Raw genomic sequence first — 18,861 nt, 5'->3', positions numbered from 1 at the left:
TAGCTTGAATCTTCATCTAACTCGACATGCCAAAACCCGTTTTTAACGTCACACACACTGAAGACTTTAGCTTTTGACAAGTCCGGCAGGAGATCGTCGATAACCGGAAGAGGGTAGTGGCTGCGTTTCAAAGCTTTATTTAGTGGCTGAGGGTCGATACACACGCGAAGCTTGCCGTTGGGCTTCTTAACAAGTACCAAACTTGAGACCCAATCTGTTGGAGTGTCAACTGCTTTTATAACACCAAGTTCTTCGAGACGAGTGAGCTCTTGCTTTAACTTGGGTTTCATTGCCACTGGAATCCTTCTAACAGGCTGTTTCACTGGTTCAATGGTTGTGTCCAACTCTAAGTGAAGTTTCTTCTCAAATTTTCCTTCTCCAGTGAAAACGTCATGGAAATCTGCTGCTATTTGTTCCATCGTTAGGCCCATTGCTTCAGTCTTTTCTTGTACCAATGAGATATTCTCGTAACGCACTTTGATTAATTTCATTTTCTGCACCGTTTTGGAACCCAACAGTGGCGTGCAGTCGTTATTGACAACAACAAACTCTGTTTCGCATTCTTCATCAACCTTGGGATTTACCAGATTAACACGACATTTACCGATGGTTTCCATTTTCGATCCGTTAAACATGCTGAGGACTTGTTTCGAATGCGCGATCGGGCACTCGTTCGGTAAATCGTTTTTGCTTATCACATTACAGGTGGCGCCACTGTCGACTTGAAAACGAACGGGATGACCTTTGATCTCCATTGTTGCGAAGATTTTCGATTTGATGGGTTGACTACTGACACTTTTGACACTTTGTTCTTCCAGATTTTCGGATGAAATCGTGAAGCAGTACTCTTCATCGCTCGAATCCTGCGAAGTTTTTGCGTCTCGCACTCGGTGAATCCGTTCTTTTCTTCGTTGTCGCCCACCAAGTTTTTGTTTACATAGCTTGGCGAAGTGATTTGTTTTGCCGCATTTCGCACATTCTTTTCCGAACGCTGGGCATTTATCTCTTGATCTCTCGTGTTTTCTGCCGCAGTATTTGCAATTAACTAACTTAGGACTGGCATCTTTGCCGTCTTTTTTCTCTTTGTGGTTGAGTGCGTTGACTTCTTCTCTTCCACTCATGACTTTCATTTGCGATGCAGTTGTTTCGGCTGATCGACATACATCGATACACTTCTGAAGATTTAATTTGGGCTCTTGTAGTAATTTCTTCCTAGTTCCCGTGTCACAAATTCCACAGACGATCCTATCACGAATTAATTCGTCGGTGAGCGGACCAAAAATGCACGTTTTCGCGAGAGTTTTGAGCGCTGTGAGATACGTGTCAAATGATTCGCCGCTTTCTTGTTTTCTATTATTGAAGCAGTATCGCTCGTAAATGACATTTGTTTGGCCAATGCAATGCCTCTCCATCAACTCCAGAACTGTATTCATTACGTTCTTGTCTTCTTCATTTTCGAACGGAAGACCATTGTAGACTTCGAGGGCTTCGGTTCCAATGCAGGTAATGAAAGTAGCTACACGGTATTTATCTTCTTGCTGGTTGAGACGTGAGGCGATTTCGAACGAATCCCACACTTGCTTCCACTTCTTCCAGTTTTCTGAAATATTTCCTGCCAAATTCAATCGCGACGGAATTGGTAAATTGCTTTGTATTCCATAGCATGGCGTCGGCGCTTGAACACTCGCTGAATCTTGAGGTGGTGTAGTAGTCATCGTGTCGAAGAGGCTACACTCCTGGTACCATGTTTCGTTCTAGCATAAACACACGATTTCTAGGTAACGAACAGTCTTTATTTGTAAACTAAGTGCGCTCTCATGTAGATATATGTGATCTAAAACCTTTTTCGATTAGATAACATCGACCGCTGTATCATGTGTCACCTGAGGTGCACGTGATCTCCGAGTGTGCTCTCGTTACAGTAATTGTGAAGAAGAGCTCCCCAAAAAACCTGTCGGCCGTCTGTCGGCCGACTGTCGGCCGACAGGTTTTTTGGGGAGCTCTTCTTCACAATTACCAGCTGTTGACACAGAAATTCCCATGTAAACATGTACCCATGACATAAAAAAAATGGTAATTTGCAGCATTATTTCTTTCTACGCCAATTTGGGTCTTTCCGTTGTAATCGTTTCGTTTTGTTATTCTTCTATACAAACGTGACTGTTTTGATGGTAAGAATGAAAGATGATCGCTTTCAAGAAGTCGTTGCCGAGCACGTGACTATAATCTGGCCGGTGTTGTTTTGATCACTTGACGATCTTTTTCGCTGAAAATACAGGACGACTTCCTATTTCAAGGAATGCTTTTCCAATTAATTTCTATCGCATCGGTGTAAAAAAGTACAGGTATATGGGTGTTCTGAAAAACAAAAGGGAAATTCAAAACTACGAGAAATTGCGAGTAATCGGCCTCTTCTGCTACACGCGGGTTTTTTTGGTGTAACATGCGTGTGTTTCCCATAAGTTACAAGCACTTTACGCACGTGGGAATGCTGCAATCACGAATTTTAGATTACGTGAAAGTCACGCATGTGATTGTTTGCTCACTTCACTAATATGTTTGTTTGCTTGTTGTTGTTTTTTTTGGTATCCTGGAGTATTTCAGGAGGGGTTGCAGACTTAACTGTGGAATAATTGTTTAATGCAGGGTTGTCAATAAAGGTTGCAGTTAGAAACTAGCCAAGATGCTAAAGGAGCTGCCTTGAAATTTCAAGACTGTGTGTTATGTAGTTTATTTTTGTCTTTTGTAAATGGTTGTTAAACTGGACAACTCTTAGAAAGATGACTTCAAACTTAATTTTAAAAGGCCTGTTCTGGTACCAAATGAATAAGCAGCATTTCCTTATTAATAGTTTTGCGAGTTTCTTATTACAAATTCCTCTGAAAAAAGGGAAACAACTCTTTCCATAACTATTTACTGCTTTCTTTTGTTGCTCTCTTAACTTAAAAACAATGTACATCATGATAAAGTAATTTGTTAGAGGACACCGTGAAATGAGGCCCAAACAGCTTTATGATCTGTGAAATATGTTTCTAAAACATCTGCTTGTATATCAATGTTAGATATATTTGTATATATATGATCAATTACTGTGTTGTTGTCAGTTGTATAAGTTGATATGAACTGTTTGTAATGGTTATCCCTCACTAGTAAATTATACAAAGGTCTAGCCTGATCTTCTGTCTGTTTCAACAAGCCAATTTATATTAAAGTCTCCAGTAATGTTATTGTTGTCTGGTGAAATGTTATTTAGTACTTCAGTTATTGCTTCATAAAGTTGTCTTACAGGCACGTTTGGGGAGTGATATATCCCTATGATTATTCAATCCTAAAGACTTGCTAACTTAATTACTGTTATTTCAACACCATGTATATTGTGACAATAGGGGTATCCAGGTAAGTATGGGATTTTACTGTACACAGCTGTACCACCATAAGACCTTGATCCATTGCTGGAATTAAGGTTATCATTATGGAAGAGAACATAACCAGCAATGTCATACATGTCATTATTATCTTGAGAATTAAATCTTGTTTCTGTGAAAATATTGATATCAGCACTTAGATAAATTAAGTCTTTACGTATATCTTCTATGTGTTTGTGAAGAGACCTTACATTAAGATAACACAGTTTAAGAAGGGAAAATGTTATGTCATGGAGAGGGGAGATGCAAAGCTTAAGTTTTGCAGTTGTTCTTAATCTCTCCATCTGGATTAACAGCAATCTTGCTTTCACACAAATCAGAGATATATAGGCCTTCTATAGCAGTCACTCTACTGAGTCCCACATAATGTATGTGTGGAATAGTATTTCTGGTACTAAAATCCACAACAATTCTACTGTCAGTATCACCTTGTGACCTGTGAATTGTTTTTGCTGCTGCGGGACGCAGTGGAAATTGTTTTCTAACAACTTGTGCTGTTCTGTTTCTACCTACCGCAAACTGTGTAGTCACAGGGTTTACTGGGGTCCATGTGTGTTCAATTCCTTGTACATACAAATGTCTTTTTTCATTCCTTGTTTTCTGACCATCATCTGAGTGGTCAAATTGTACCCATACAATACCAGATGGTTTGGTTTGTTGATGTAACTGAACTAGTTTAACAACATTTCCAGCACCATCTGTCATGCCATCTTCGGTTCGTACATTCATGACAAGGTGTGTTCTTTCACCCTCAGCAAGAAAAAGGGTTGAGGCTAACTGTTTTGTTTTTCTTGGATCATTGGGTATTTGTCTTAGTATTTTGTTTCTTAGCTCTGGAGAGATACCTCCAATAACACTATCTAGAGCATTTATTGTGGATTTGTTTCCTGTGGCTGCATTATGGGCCCTTTGATTAAATTCATCTACTTTAGCATTCTGTATAAATAAGTGAGGTGCATCTATTGGGTTGTTGATGCCTTCTTGTATAGCTCTCTTTAAGTTTAACAATGTCAGCTACTGTGTGTTTACCTTTACGCAACCTATTAAGTAATTCCACAAACAATTTGCTGTCTCTTTGACCCATGATTTCATTAAGTTCAAACATTTTGAAGTGTTTATGCCATAAACTGGGAGAAAGAACAGCATAAATCTACATTTTTGAGGTCTTTGAAAATATAAGCATCCATAACAGATTCTAATTGGAATAAGTCACCAATAGCAATTATGCTCACACCTCCAAAATCCTCTCTACAGCCTTTTATATCTTTAAGCCTATTGTTTAGCTGCATTGCAAATTACCATTACCATTTCCTACCACTGAGATTTCATCAACAAAAATCAATTGACTTCTCAAAGTGTTTAGTCTACTTGAATCAAGCTGTTTGTAATGTCTCAGTGATTGATTGGCAGGAATGGCCAGAGTGCTATGAAGAGTGTTACCCTTAAGCTTTACCAGTTGGAGCTAATAGTATAACTTTGATCTGATGAAAATCATCACCAGCTCTAGTGTTATAATACTTAAGCACTGCCTGATACAAATCTTTTGTTAAATGCGATTTGCCAACACCAGCCCCTCCACTGAGGAAGCAGTAGAAAGGGGTTTCTGAGGTTTTAATCTGATGTAAAATGTGATAAAAAATTCTTTTTGCTCTTTATCAGGTGTCTGGACCATTTGACAAAAATCGAAATCAGGTAATTCATTCAATATCAGTGGTTCATTATTCAGCAATGTTGATGGAATGTTGAGATCATCAGAGAGGTCATAGTTTTCACTTAAATCAGGATGTAAATCTTCATGAGATCCAATCCTTGAACGGAATTGGTCAATGGAGATCCCCATATTTACTTGTGTGCTTGAGCGAGCAACAACAACAATCCAACTAACTAGAAACTCAGTTTATTAAAATAGATAACACTGTTGACAGTTCAAGGCAAACAATAGTTTCTTTCAGTTTGTGACACTTTGAGACACTCGTGAGACATTTTGAGACACTCGTGAGACACTCTGAGACACCCTGAGACTCTTTGAAGCGCAACCCGCACAAATACATTCAAGCCGACAAATGTTGGCTTGCGAGAGTACAATGACTCCTTTCAATCTGGCACAACCCGCACCGAAGGTCCAAGCCGATAAATGTTGGCTTGTGAAAACGTAAAAGCTCCTGTGCAACCTGCACTGAACACAAGCCGCGTTTCAGCGTGTTGGCTTACGTGAAAAAATCTTCTGTTATAGACACCTGAAGAAATAACGAAACAAACGCCTCAGATTATGAAAGAAAGAACACAAACCAGGTGTACAAACGTAATCGCCTTTCGTGAGAGCTTAATCGTGAAGCTCCCACAACAAAATTGAAAAGTTAAAGCACGCAAAGAACCCGCGAAAATATGAAATGACTTATCCTTACCTTGGAAACGAAAATCCCCAAGAAACAAATATGAAATTCCGAATAAGTTCTCCAAAACCCAACGACTGAGAAGAGAAATGGCCGCCGTACAATACACGATGAAAAAACGCTGACTGGAATCCAGTCTTCACGGCTCACTGAACGCAAATAGAAACCACGTGACAAGCACTTCTCTCTCGTGGACAAATAAATAAAGAAATAGATAAATAATTTCGCGGGCCTTGACTAAGTGTGGGAAATCCCACACAAAAAACCGGCCGCTTTTGACACTCACGCGCTAATCATATCCGTCGGAAAGATGTAAAAAATACAGAAAAAAAAGGAAGACAGGTTTAGCCTCCTCCCCCATATACTGGATCTTTTCCCTGTTTATCAAGACTATCAAATCAAATCAGATTAACTTGAGAGACTAAACAGTAACCGAAACGAAAAATCAATGTACCCGTTTATTACTTTATCACTGGGTTTTAGTTTATGCCAATAAGATTAAATTTAGCTACAAACCAAGTGAAAAGATCTTGCTGATTACTGCTTCCAACTGCTTCCTTCCTTGAGACGTGCGGAAAAAATAAAATGCTAGCTCCACTTTTAGGCCTGGCTAAATCTATATATTATATACTTAAAATAAACCTACTTCTTACAGGATTATCACACAACATAAACATATTTGCATCTTTACAGAGGCTTATTTATGAGGTTGAGTACCTAAGTGTGCGATAACTGATGTCAGTTGTGAGGAAGACTTAGCTCTACTCTCCTAAACTGTATGGTGATTTTATGTTGCTAGTAACAACCTTTGCTTTTCCTTAATCTTGTCTTTTAAACACATTTGGCCATTTTGGTATAGAATATTACTAGGTAAACATAAAAAAAGAATCTCAACACAACATTTTCTTTTGTGTATGGTTAAGCTTACGCATTACTTAATCCTCAGGCTGCAATAGCAGAATAAGGAAAAGGAACATGCTCCTTGTCAATGAATTTAGATCTCCTTCAGGTAAGAAAAACATGGGAGCTTTCTGCAAGTCTAGGAAAGAGGAATTTTTTGGTTCACTCCCTGGAAAATTAGAGGTTTGAGGAGGATTATTTTCTCTTTTCACACCAGCCAACTGGAGAGAGATCCAAGCTGTACTCAGGCTCAAACCAGTCATCAATAGCTTCTTGTTAGAGGAAAGAGATCTAACTTCACTGTCTATGAGTAAACATAGTTTTTCCAAGATGTCAGCCTCAACAACTCCAGCACAGAAATGAAATTAGCTTTTTAAAACTTGACTTCCATTTGGTAATCTACAAAATGCTTCACTGTTGAGGTAGCATCAAAAATTCTTTAGAAACAAGTACATCAAAGCTTCTTTGATCAGTAAAGCGCAGTGACACATCATGTAAAATAGGTAAAGAAGGCACGCTTGTCATAGGGATTTCATTGAATTCTTGATCCCCATGATCACCCAAATCACCAATATCGTTCATGAACATATGTACACTCTTTAAGGTGTTATTATGTCCTTGGAGCTCATAAAATGCCTGAGCACCAGCTGAATGAATATTGTTGTGAGAAACACTTAGGCTGGTCAAGGTGGCATTTGTCTTAAGAGCCTCACAAAGTGATTTGGCTCCATTATCGCCAATGACATTATAATCAAGGTCCAAAGCATTCAGAGTTGCATTAATTTTAAGGGCCTCAGCAATAGACTCAGCTCCAGCAGCACCAATGGCATTAATTGACAAATCCAGGTCCTCCAAAGAGACATTATCTTTAAGAGCTTCAGAGACTTTGTTGGCTCCAATATCACCAATACGATTCCGTGATAGCTTTATGCTAGTCAATGAAGCATGAACTCTGATGGTCCCTGCCATTGACTCTGCACCTTTATCGCCAATGGAATTCCCAGACAGGTCCAGATGTGTAAGTGAGGTATTCACTCTCAGCCCTTCAGATAGAAGTTGGGCATCACGAGCACCAAGGTCATTCTCTGCCAAAGTCAGAGATTCCAGTGTCCCATTAACTTTGAGGGCATCAGAAAATAAATGGCCACAAGGCGCTTTGATGCTGTTCCTTGAGAGACTGAGAAGTTTCAGGGTTGTATTGGCTTTAAGGCTCTCAGCTATCAACTTTGCTCCATCAACACCAACCTTATTTCCTTTGAATTTAAGCTTTTTCAAAGTAGAGTTGACTCTCAAGACTTCTGCAATAGACTTTATACTTTGACGACTTATTTCGATATCTGACAGTAACAATGAGGTTAGACTGCTGGTATTGGTTTTGAGAACTTCCACAAGAGAAAGAACACCAGCATCACTAATACCAGTTCCAGACAAATTTAATGAACTAAGAGTTGTGTTGACTTTCAGAGCCTCACACAGTGACATAACACCTGGATTACCAATGCCTGGGTTTCTACAAAGGTCCAAACAGTTTAAAGTGGTGTTGGTCCTTAAAACCTCTGCAAGTGCTGTGGCTCCTGCATCACCAATGTCACAAAAATCTAGACTTAGGGAACTCAAGCTTTCACTCCTTTTCAAATAACTTGCCAAGATCCTGGCTGAATCGTCGCCCCATGCGCTTCCATAAAACGATAAATCATATATTGTTTTGTTATTTATTAGAGAATCAGCAAGTTGCTGCACTCCTTGTGCGCTGACAAAGCCAAATGTCATAATTGTTACTGCAGCCAAAGTTTTATTAACTTGGAGCATATTGGCCAATGACACAATATACCAGTCTCCAAAAAATGGAAGAGGGATGGCTAAATTAGTTAGTGTGCAGTTAACTTGAAGGGCCTCAACAAGCAACTTAATGGGAAAACTGACATCACGTATGATTAAGGATAGAAGCTCTAGGTTTGTTCCCAACAAATTTATCATCTGGGATTGAAGTCTTGAATTTTCTGTGGAACATTCACCTATGCATTTTAGAGCGAAATACAAATAAAAATTTGGAATATCCCAGTCTTTGAAAAGATTGGTTTTCTTGACAATGATTTTTAAAATAGACAAAGCATCATTTTCACTTTTAAGGCCGAGAATACCAACTGTGAACAAAAGGACTGGTTCAAGAGACTTTAAGTTTCTTCTTTCATTTGCAAGCAGTGTCTCAAAGTCTGTTTCCCCTTTCAAAATTTGGTCAGAGAGATGAACACCTGCAAAGAATTCTAGAAAACTCTTGTGTGAAAATTGATAGCATGTATGGGATCTTCGTTTGCTGCAGTTAGACTGAACTGACAAAAATTCAAATAGAGGTGATTTTCTTGTAGTTGTAGCTGTAAATACACCTTCATCAATATGCATCTTATCTCTCTTCAAGGTCTCCCAGGCTATTCTTCCCAATTGTTCCAGCTCTTCTTTGTAAACTTCAGTTAGGTTGTCATTATTGTGAGACAACCCTTGCTTTTGGCAAAATCTCTTAAGAATGCATTCTGTGATTTCAAGATACAACTGAGTCTTGCTTAAAGGCAGACCACCTTCTAAATCTTCATAAAAAAGGCAGAGCATTGCTGTGAATAAGGGATTTACAATCAGTTCTCCGAGTTCAATATTTTGTTCAATGTCCTTCAAAAGTTTTTGTCCCTGTGCCTCCAAGTCTTTGAAGTAGTGCTTGATGTAATTGTGAGAATTCTCTGACGCAAATCCTTGTATTTGAAGTAAGGTGTCACAATACTTTCTTATCTTAACACTACCCTCTTCCCTTGATGTAAGAATGATGTGAGACTTTGATAGCTCTCTGCTCTCAACAAGGTCAGAAAATATCTTCATAAGATTGGAAGGTGCTTCATCTAATCCGTCAAGTACCAAGAGAACTTGAGACTGATTGGCACGAATGTACTTGAAGAAGTTCTCTCTTTCTTCCTCTTCAATATCTGTAGGAAGCAGCTGATCATCAATGGCTTCCCAGATGTTGCCTGACATGTCATGGCATTTGAGCAGGAGAACCAGTTTAATTTTTAGGAAAGAAGCATCTGTTTCTTGACCATTGGCCCAGTCATACACTACCTTTTGACAATAGGTAGTCTTACCCATTCCAGGTTCTCCCTCAATCAGAACAGTTCTGGGTTTGGAGCATCCACTGTGTGGTTTAAAGACTCCGGTTATGCTGGTTGCCTGTTCTACTGCTGTTTGTCTGCTTTTGTCTCGCCTGACAATGGTTGGCATGGTAAATATATCATTCAGCTCAAGGTCACACCAAGGAAATGGTGAAAGTTGCCCTTCACGTGTCAAATAAAGTTGGCGAATTCTTTGTATAAGTTCAGTTGGTTCCTCAACATCTGAAATTAAAGTATTATTGCTATGAGGTAAATGAGGGATTAATTTTTATTTCAGGACATGATTTTTTTCCATCAATGAAAACCAAAACTTATCTACCATATTTGCATCTCTCTTAGATGGAATAAAAGACTAAATAAGAATGTTTCAATGCAGTCAGGCTCCTTTGAAGGTGTTCAGTATATTTTTCTAAAAAAAAACAAAGCTTGTAAATGATTGATTTGCTTTTCTGCTCTTTAATATACACTTAAGGAAAAAGGGAAAGAGAAGATAATGAGGGAGAGGAGGAAAAGAAAGTGCTCAAAAGGAAATACAGAACAAAGAAAAAGGAAGGATAAGGAAAGACTGGAAAGCAAAAAAGAAAAAAGGATTAGAAATAGGTTTGGTCATTCTTCTAATTTCTTCCTAAGTTTGTTTATGGTTTCATTTGATTTCTTCTCATCATTCCTCCATCATATATTTTGTTTTCCCTTCCCTGTTATCATATCACCTTGCTGCTAGCAAATTTACCTTTTGGTTGTGTCTTGCTTGTTGGAGCTTTCATTTGTTCTTTAAGCATCCAGTGAATCTCATCCAGTTTGTCTTTAGTGTTATCATCATCTCTTTTCCATTCCTTTAGAAGTTCTCTGTAGTGTTCTTCAAATACAGGGTCCATGCACTCATTTTTAAGATCATCAGTTGCCACTCCATATGCAGGTCCTCCAAGTCTCACTAAAGCATCTTTGATGTCTTGCCAATACACATTGAATGTAGCATCATCCACAGAAGCCTTCTTAGCATGGCCATAAACCGTATTTCTAAAGTATTTAACTCGGGCAATGTCGGCCTCTGTGCTCATATCTGTGGCAGGTGGAAGTGCATCCCATCCAGTGGCTGGTGGACTAAGGCTACAAATGTTCCTCAGTAGAACCGTCAGAAGAGTTATGTCAAAGTTTTTTGATGATACTGAGGTACGTATTGCAGGGTATAACTTTCCCCATTGTGTTGGATTTAAGACTTTTTTCTTTTGAAGTTGCTGAAGTTTGGTGTGATGTGCCACCAAGTGTTTGTGAAGGTCCCTTGGGGGATTAATCCTGTCAAATGTGTCCCGTAGCACACAAGATCCCACATCAACCAGAAGACGACAAAGTCTTGCATAATTGGTGGTCTCTTTAGTAGAGGAAAATGACACTGGAGGAGCAGGTGTGGCCATTGTCTTCCTGAAATAAACAGTTGAGTAAAGCCTTACATTAAAGAGGTTGTGGCTCATTTATTTATGAACCAATACATATCACTTAATTTTGGTTGGAGAGGGAGAGGATAAACATAAAAAAAAAAAAAAACGTTAAACCCTTTAATTCGACGCGATAAGAGTTACAGCTCCAAAGGTTGTGGGGTTGTGCATGCTCTACTGAACATTACTTGAAGTATATACATGTAAAATACTACATACAGAGCTAGCAACGAAGAGTTAATCTAGGACATTAAGAGAGTAACTTAAAGTCTCTCAATTGAGCTTCTAATATCGGAGTTTTAGCGCGCACCCCATAAATCTAGGTCATGCACAATAGTTGGCAAAATTACGCTAAAATAGAATTTCATCAGGACTTCCTTAAAGGCAAGAACTTGGAACGTTTTACTAATTCTATTTTGTTCGCAAAGCTTTTCTCTAGATCCAACACATGTAGTAGGCGACTAAGAGTAGTAGAGAGGGCTGTGAAGGTGTTAGCTGCGCAAAAATCATTACAGATATTGATATCAACCCGGGATGATGATAATCGAAAACGAAAGTTCAACAATGGCATTGTAGTAGACGGCTACGTGTATAAATGGCGCGCCTCGAGACACATTCATTACCAAATCTAACAAGGTTTTTTGAACCAAATTTACGCTATTTTGTTTTCTAAGTTACTTTACATAAACTACTCTCAACCAAAGTTTAATTGGGTTCGCAATAATCTAATGCGTGCGAAAGACTCAAGTTGAAATTTAGTGGAACGGTAGCTATAAACTGCATTTCATCCAACTCTGTTAGACTAGACAACCGATCTTAAGAAAGTTAAGAAATACAAACCTGCTTAATCACAAACATAAGGAACAACTCAGCGAATAACAGCGATAAATCTGAGAGAAAAGGTACATCGATTCAGCTTCACTCTAGTAGCAAATTAGGGAGTTCCCGTGACGTCATCGTCTGTTGCCTTTGGTGGAAAGTGGCTCTGCCTCAGCGGTCACGCGAAGTTTTCGATGGTCATGGTAACAGATGGTCACGCGTTACCCGATCACGCAAAGTTCGCCTAATCTTATACTTTTACAGGGGTTTCTATCTTCGGTATATTTACTCGTATTACGTGGAAACAATTTTAGGGGGGCCTCTTTAATAAGTCAAAGACCACCATAGTTTCTTTAGAAACTTACCCCCTTTATTCAATGATCAATTTTGATCAGTTCTGTAGTACTGCACCAGCACAGCAGATTTAGAAGAACAATAACTTAAAGAAAAGTTTTAGTAAACTTAGGCCAAATGACAAGGCAGAAATAGTTTAAAACCTGAATATATACTTGTCTGTGGTGATAGGAGCTAAAAAAAAAGAAAAAAACTGGCTGCTTTTGACACTAATCTGTCAGACAGATGTCAAAAAAAAAAAAAAAGGGCAGGACTCAACCCTTGTATTCTATGTCTCTTTTCCCTCTTTATCCTGACTGCCAAATCAAATCAGATCAACTTGAGAGACTGAACAGTAACCCAAACAAAATTGAAATGCACCTGTTTATCTACTTTAGTGATAATTGGCATTTCTGTCAAGATTAGGAATCATTTGTTCCACCCATCTCCTTAAGTAAAATATTTCATCTGATATAATTTCATGTCCTTGCATTGCATAATTCACTTGGAAATCAGTTTGTATCTTCAAGTCCATAAAACACTCCACAGTGTGTGCAGCCCATCTCAGCCAGTTTTTATCCTTTCTTCCATTCCACATAAACAAAGCAGGGAACTTCTGGTCCTCATTAAGTTCTCTCTCTTTTCTTATTGTTTCAAACACAGTGGATCGCGTTGATAAGATGGAAGAATGAGCAAAAACACCAGCAATGTTTGTGAGATACCTGATGGACAAAAGAAATAAGGACAAGTCTTACAATGTCAAGTGCATTTACTTTGTCACATGCGATTTCTCTGTCAGGCAATATTCAACTTTAGCAATGGTTCTTGTGGTATGCGGAACATGTGTCACATCACAGGTGGCCCAAGCTCCAGCTGTGAGATGATCATCTTGCAAAATAAGAGTCCTGGTAATTTTCCAGCTATGAAATCAGCTATTCATGCAAGTTTCTTTCATTGTGCATCCTCAGCTGACAGAAAGTTGCATTTGCAGCATTTCCCAGAGGGTGCTACTAGTTGGTGTGGGTACATGAGGGATCAAGCTAATCAAACAAACTACTATAAGCATGAGGCTGGTTTACCCTTAGATGTCATTGCTGAACTGAAACCAATTTTTGCTAGACTGGGTGAAGTCAGTCTTCTGAGCAGATGTCTTGATGGAAAGACACAAAATTAGAATGAGGCCCTTGATGCTATGTTCTGGGAGAGAGTACTGAAGAGTGTCTTTGTTGACCCTGAGACCTTGCAGTTGGGCATTTATGATGCAGTAGTCCACTTTAATATTGGATGTCAGGCTTCTGTGAAGATTCTTGAGGAAATTGGAATTTCTCCTGGTCACTACTGTAAAGATGAGGCTCAGCAAGCTGATTCAGTCCAAGTTCTAAAGGCCAACTACAAAGAGCAAGGAGTCAACAAGTCTCAGTGGAGATTGCTCTGTGACAAAAGAAAGAAAAAAAACTGACAAACAACAAGAAAAGGAGGGTGATATTTATGTAGCTGGTGGATTTTAACGTGTCAAGTGGAAATTAGCACAAAACATTGTTTTCCATGACAATGGCTACTCTCTGTTACAACTCAAAACTTTAATCTCAGTTTTCTCCATTCTGTAATTTTGCCTCAATAGCCAAAACAGCAAAAAGGATATCTTTGCTTCTTTTAGTGTGATTGAACTGGAATTTTCAGTGAATTCTCTCTTGTATTTATGCTGTGTGATGAACAAAAAAAAACAGTTAATATATGAAAGTGCATGAATCTCATTTCAATTTGTTGGGAATGATTGGGGCTAAAATATTGTTCTTCTCAGAAATAAATTGTTATTGTTCTAAAAAATACTTTGATAGTTTACTTTTTGAGGTTTACAGTATAGAGCAATCATTGTAGTTCATTTTGTTACCATTTATAGGACAATGGGACCTCTGGTTCTTTAGACATTCTTTTTAGCAGATGGGTAGCTTTTTACACCGTTGGGGGGCCTTAAAACTTGTTGCCATGGTTACAAAATGTCAATCACTAGCAAAATTCACAACAATTGTGGATGATATTTCCAGTGGTACCATAATGAATTGGACCCAGCAAATATTGAAAATTTTTAAAATGTGAGTGGAAGACCACCTTAAAAGAGTTTGTATAGGAATATTTACATTTACTCTTAGGATTAAAAAATAAACTGGTAAGTCAAACTATCAATAAAAATACCTCACCTTACTTCCACAGTGCATTGCTTGTTATCTGGTCACCTACTATGTTTAAAAGAGCCCATTTTAGCTTACATATATAAGAATAACCCTTCTGGCTTCTCATATGTAGCCATAAACCTAGAAATGGATAACTTGCTAAAATGGGTTTCCTTCAATATAGTAAACAGTCAGATAATAAGCAATGCACTGTGGAAATAAGGTGAGGTATTTTTATTGAGAATTTGATTTATTTTTTTATTCCTTAGAGCGGTCACAAATATTCTCATACAGACTCTCATAATTTTTCCATGAATGCTATTCTGCAAAATGATCATATCGCAACTGAAGCTTGGGCTGCCTGTGGTTACATATGAACTCTGTCGTAGATGAGGCTCTGTGGCCTAGTGGTAGACCATAAGAGAGCGGGAGCAGAAGATCTGAGGTTCACTTCCCTTACGGGAACCCGTAATTTTTTATCTTTTTCAATGCTCGTGACATGACGAAAAATAAAACCAGCTTTCTTCAGTGATGGTTCTGTCATTCCACAACATGTCCCACTTGCACACACACGCCATGTAAATGTCACCCACGTTACGCTCATTTTATCTTCGCTTAAACTACGATTGCAAGTTAATTATGCCATAAGAATGTCTTGATCAGTCCACTTTATGTCTTTTTGGGGTGTTAGATTAATATTATCGACCGTTTAAAGTTTAAGCCACTAAAATTGAGTTCGAATATTATATCTGTAAATCATGACCCTCTTACACGCGTACCTGAACCCTACATGCATGGCGAGATTCCCTCCCATACCAAATCCACCAATGACGATCCTATCCAGTGGAATTCCGCGAGATTTTTCCTGATCAATCAAATGGCAAATCAAACTGCAGGAGTGATCAATCGAGTCCATCCTCTCCATAGCAGTGGGACTTAACGTGTTCCGCTCGTACCAAAGCCCTTGTTCAAGTCCGCCATGAGCGACCTGGAAAGTAATATCTGGAGCTTGCGGATAAATTACTCGAATATGGTCAAACTCAAAGTCTTTGTTCAAAATGCTTGTAAGAAGACTTCTAGAGCTCTCTGCTGTATGTCCTTGATCATGGAGGAAAAATAAAGACTCCATTTGATGAAATTTTTCGAGTGAAGTCACGCATCTTAATTTCTTTAGCGCCATGATGCTTGATTTTAAGCCAGGCGTTCCAGAATGAGTGGTTGCAAAGCGATTCAAAATGGCGGCTCAGAGAGCTTATTTTGCGAGATTAGGTTTGGGGCGTTTTTCTTCAAGGGATTAACCTTTATCGGTCAGGGATGGCGAGAAAATAACGATTAAGAGCAATTCTTAAAAGGGATAGTAAGCTGGGCAGTTTGTTCGAAAATTGGTTGTCTACTTTGGGGGATTTTGTCTTGCGAATACACTGATGAGATTATGAATTCAAATATTGGATTTTACAGAGGAGATTTCTCTCTTAGATTTTATCACTAGCAAGAACTTCTGCACAGTTCAACCAAAACAAAGGATATAAAGGATATTCAGTGCAGTTTGTGTTCAACGTTTGCCACGAATCACAAAAGAGAAATCAGAACTGAAAAAAAAGGTACGAGGAACTTCAAGATCAACTGGAACTTGAGCACAGTGCACTGTCAGAAGATGGAGTAGAGTGTGAAGGAATTGAAGAACGGAAGAAAAACCTGAAGGATGATGACGATGATGAAAGTATGGCAATAGGAATGATGGAGTCAAAAAGAAAGGTTGTTATGATTGTTAAGATTGGCATGTACTAAAACCTGAAACAGCAAAATGAAATGACCAAAATGAAACAAGTAAACCAAGCAAAAGGAGCAAAACAAGCAAAACAAAACAACGGTTATGAGCAAAACAAAATGAAATAGGTGAAGCCATTGAATCTACAAAAAAAAACAATTGAAATGAAATGAACATAACAACCAAACCGAAACGACCGAAATGACTAGAAAATTTAATTTCAGTGCCAGCTGATATATTTATCTCATTTCAATTATGGTCTACTCCTGATCTACCTCATTGGCAAAATTCAGTTATGTCTCAATGAAACCTTAATTAAAAAAGAAATAAATGGAAAAAATTAGGTACATAGACATTGTCATTGAATACCATTATCTCTTTCCTCCTCTTCTTTCTGTGAGATGTGCTTTGGTTTTTGATACGGCTGGCATTCTGTCCAAGAAACTACATAGTATCAAATTATAGTTTCAACTGCTTGTGTGGAGAGGAAAAAAGTTTTGTGAGACAGCCTTAATATTTAAAAGGTTTTAAAAATGTGAGAGAATATCTGAAGTGAAATCTACAAGTTCTACAACATTTTATCCTCCACTTGTCTTAATCATTGTAGTGGTTTTGTTTTGGTCATAGAAGTAATTTTGTTTGGTTGTTTTGTTTTGGTCATTTCATTTTAGTTGTTATGGCTGTTTCATTTTCCTTGTTTAGCTTGTTTTGCTTGTTTTGCTTGTTTTGTTTCAGTCATTTTGTTTTGCTGTTTTATTGGGTTTTAGTTTATGCCAATAAGATTAAATTTAGCTACAAACCAAGTGAAAAGATCTTGATGATTACTGCTTCCCCTAAGATATCACGAACAGAAGAGAATTATTTAATAATGTGTTCATGCACAATGTTGACTGGCACTATTGCCTGCATCTTGCATTGTGACTGTTCTCAATAAATGAGCCTATTTTATTGCAGGTATGTGCCTCTGGTACATGCCAGTCAATATACTATTTTAGCCGAGAAGCCATATTACACATAGAGATATCACATAATTTGCATCACATCATCTCTCTAAGAGGTTCAAACATTGAAATTACCATAAAAATGTATTTTGTTACCCTTGATACTCTCTAGAACCAAACTGCCTCTTGGGATATGGATTGAACTGTAGCTTGCTTAGAGCTTTATCCAGACAGCAAGTGAACTAGAAAAGTTGGTTATCAGGCAACGCAATTTTGACAATTGGGCAGATTTGTTCAAAGCATTTTAAAGCTAACTTGGGATTAGCCAACAATTTTTTTATTTAGTTTTGAAGCTTTTCAGACTGTTTTAATTGTCTACATTTTTTTCTTTAGTTTTGTCTTTCACTAAGGCAAATCCCTCAAAATGTAAACCCCTGATATAATCTTTATTTCAAGGGAGTATGGGTGGGAATAGCAATTTCTTCTTTTATGGAAATCTTAAAAATAATGTCTGTAACCAAAGGTTTGACTCCAGCCCACAATTAGAAAATGTAATCAAGTGGATTGTGCATATGATGAAATTTAATTTGTCTTGATAAATCAACAGTGATATTGTATTGATATTGTAAGGAGAAATTCTGTCTTGGTCACTCATAGGAGTTAAAGGGTTAACTCTCTTGATTTGGTTGTTGATTCTCCCCACTAGCAGCAACACATTTCCTCATAATTTAATAAGGAAAATTTAGTGTTATATTAAGATAATAACTTCTACCTGATAAGTTTGAGGATTCTTGTTGCCATTTTGCTGGATAATGTATGGTTATTAGAGGGAGAAGTTACATTTTAATCACTTTTTGGAGTTAAGGGGTTTAAGTTTAGTAAAACTGGAATGAACAATTCTAAAGGACAGTGGTTATCATTGGAATGGTCATGTGCACAGCCTTTTCCTTATGTTTTGAGCAGCTGAACCATATTCAGAGCAAAATAAACTAAACATAGTCTACTTAACAAAAGAGTTACATGCACAGTATAGTTGCTTTTATTTGAATGGTTTCATCTTGGGGTTTATCTGCAAACAAAAAATGTCTAGTCATCTTTCTCAACACACTTGATGGTTTAGTGGGCAATAAGATTTTGTCCAACTCTTAATAATATGATCAATAAATGTAAATAAAATGGCATTTTTTTATTTTCAGGTAGCATCAAAAAGTTTAAGTGAAACTTGTCGCACTGATCTTAAAGTTCAGTTTCTTACTGCTGTGATGAAAAAGTACAAAAACAAAAATGACAAAGTGAGGTCAATAGTGTTCAAAAGATAACATTGTGAAAGCTGAAGGGGTGCCAAGCTAAAGACAAGGGTATGGTACCTTGATGATATAAGTTTTAGTTTGTTCATGCTTTTAGGAATAAAGAGATGTTTCTTATGTCCTCAAAAGAATGAAACCAGCTCTTTTCCTCCAATTGAAACGAAATTAAAACCTATCTCAGATTTGACAGAGTTTTCTTTATCTCAGGCCCAACAATAA

General features: G+C 37.9%; 2 protein-coding genes and 1 long non-coding RNA gene across 3 annotated transcripts; all 3 read right to left on the bottom strand.

Moving 5' to 3' along the window:
* Positions 1 to 5,306: 5,306 nt before the first annotated feature.
* LOC149044939 (uncharacterized) lies at positions 5,307 to 5,959 on the bottom strand. Its single transcript, XR_016186872.1, has 2 exons — positions 5,831 to 5,959; positions 5,307 to 5,662 (listed from the first exon to the last, which is right to left on the bottom strand). It is a non-coding gene; the product is annotated as an uncharacterized LOC149044939 (long non-coding RNA).
* Positions 5,960 to 6,443: 484 nt separating this feature from the next.
* On the bottom strand, positions 6,444 to 12,262 carry LOC149044938 (uncharacterized). The gene is made up of 3 exons (XM_089207329.1): positions 12,144 to 12,262; positions 10,601 to 11,289; positions 6,444 to 10,092 (listed from the first exon to the last, which is right to left on the bottom strand). Exons 2-3 carry the CDS (start codon positions 11,280 to 11,282, stop codon positions 7,130 to 7,132), a joined length of 3,645 nt encoding a protein of 1,214 aa, XP_089063455.1. The 5' UTR covers positions 11,283 to 11,289; positions 12,144 to 12,262; the 3' UTR covers positions 6,444 to 7,129.
* A 574-nt stretch (positions 12,263 to 12,836) lies between these two features.
* On the bottom strand, positions 12,837 to 16,446 carry LOC113671954 (lysophospholipase-like protein 1). The gene is made up of 2 exons (XM_089207339.1): positions 15,406 to 16,446; positions 12,837 to 13,177 (listed from the first exon to the last, which is right to left on the bottom strand). The coding sequence occupies exons 1-2, from the start codon at positions 15,804 to 15,806 to the stop codon at positions 12,850 to 12,852; spliced, it is 729 nt and encodes a 242-aa protein (XP_089063465.1). The 5' UTR covers positions 15,807 to 16,446; the 3' UTR covers positions 12,837 to 12,849.
* Between the last annotated feature and the right edge of the window lie 2,415 nt (positions 16,447 to 18,861).

This window comes from Pocillopora damicornis, chromosome 5 (assembly GCF_964200805.1).
Source record: "Pocillopora damicornis chromosome 5, jaPocDami1.2, whole genome shotgun sequence".
Lineage (NCBI taxonomy): Eukaryota > Metazoa > Cnidaria > Anthozoa > Scleractinia > Pocilloporidae > Pocillopora > Pocillopora damicornis.
The sequence above is the reverse complement of the archived record's forward strand: the minus strand, read 5'-3'. Positions and strand labels throughout refer to the sequence as shown.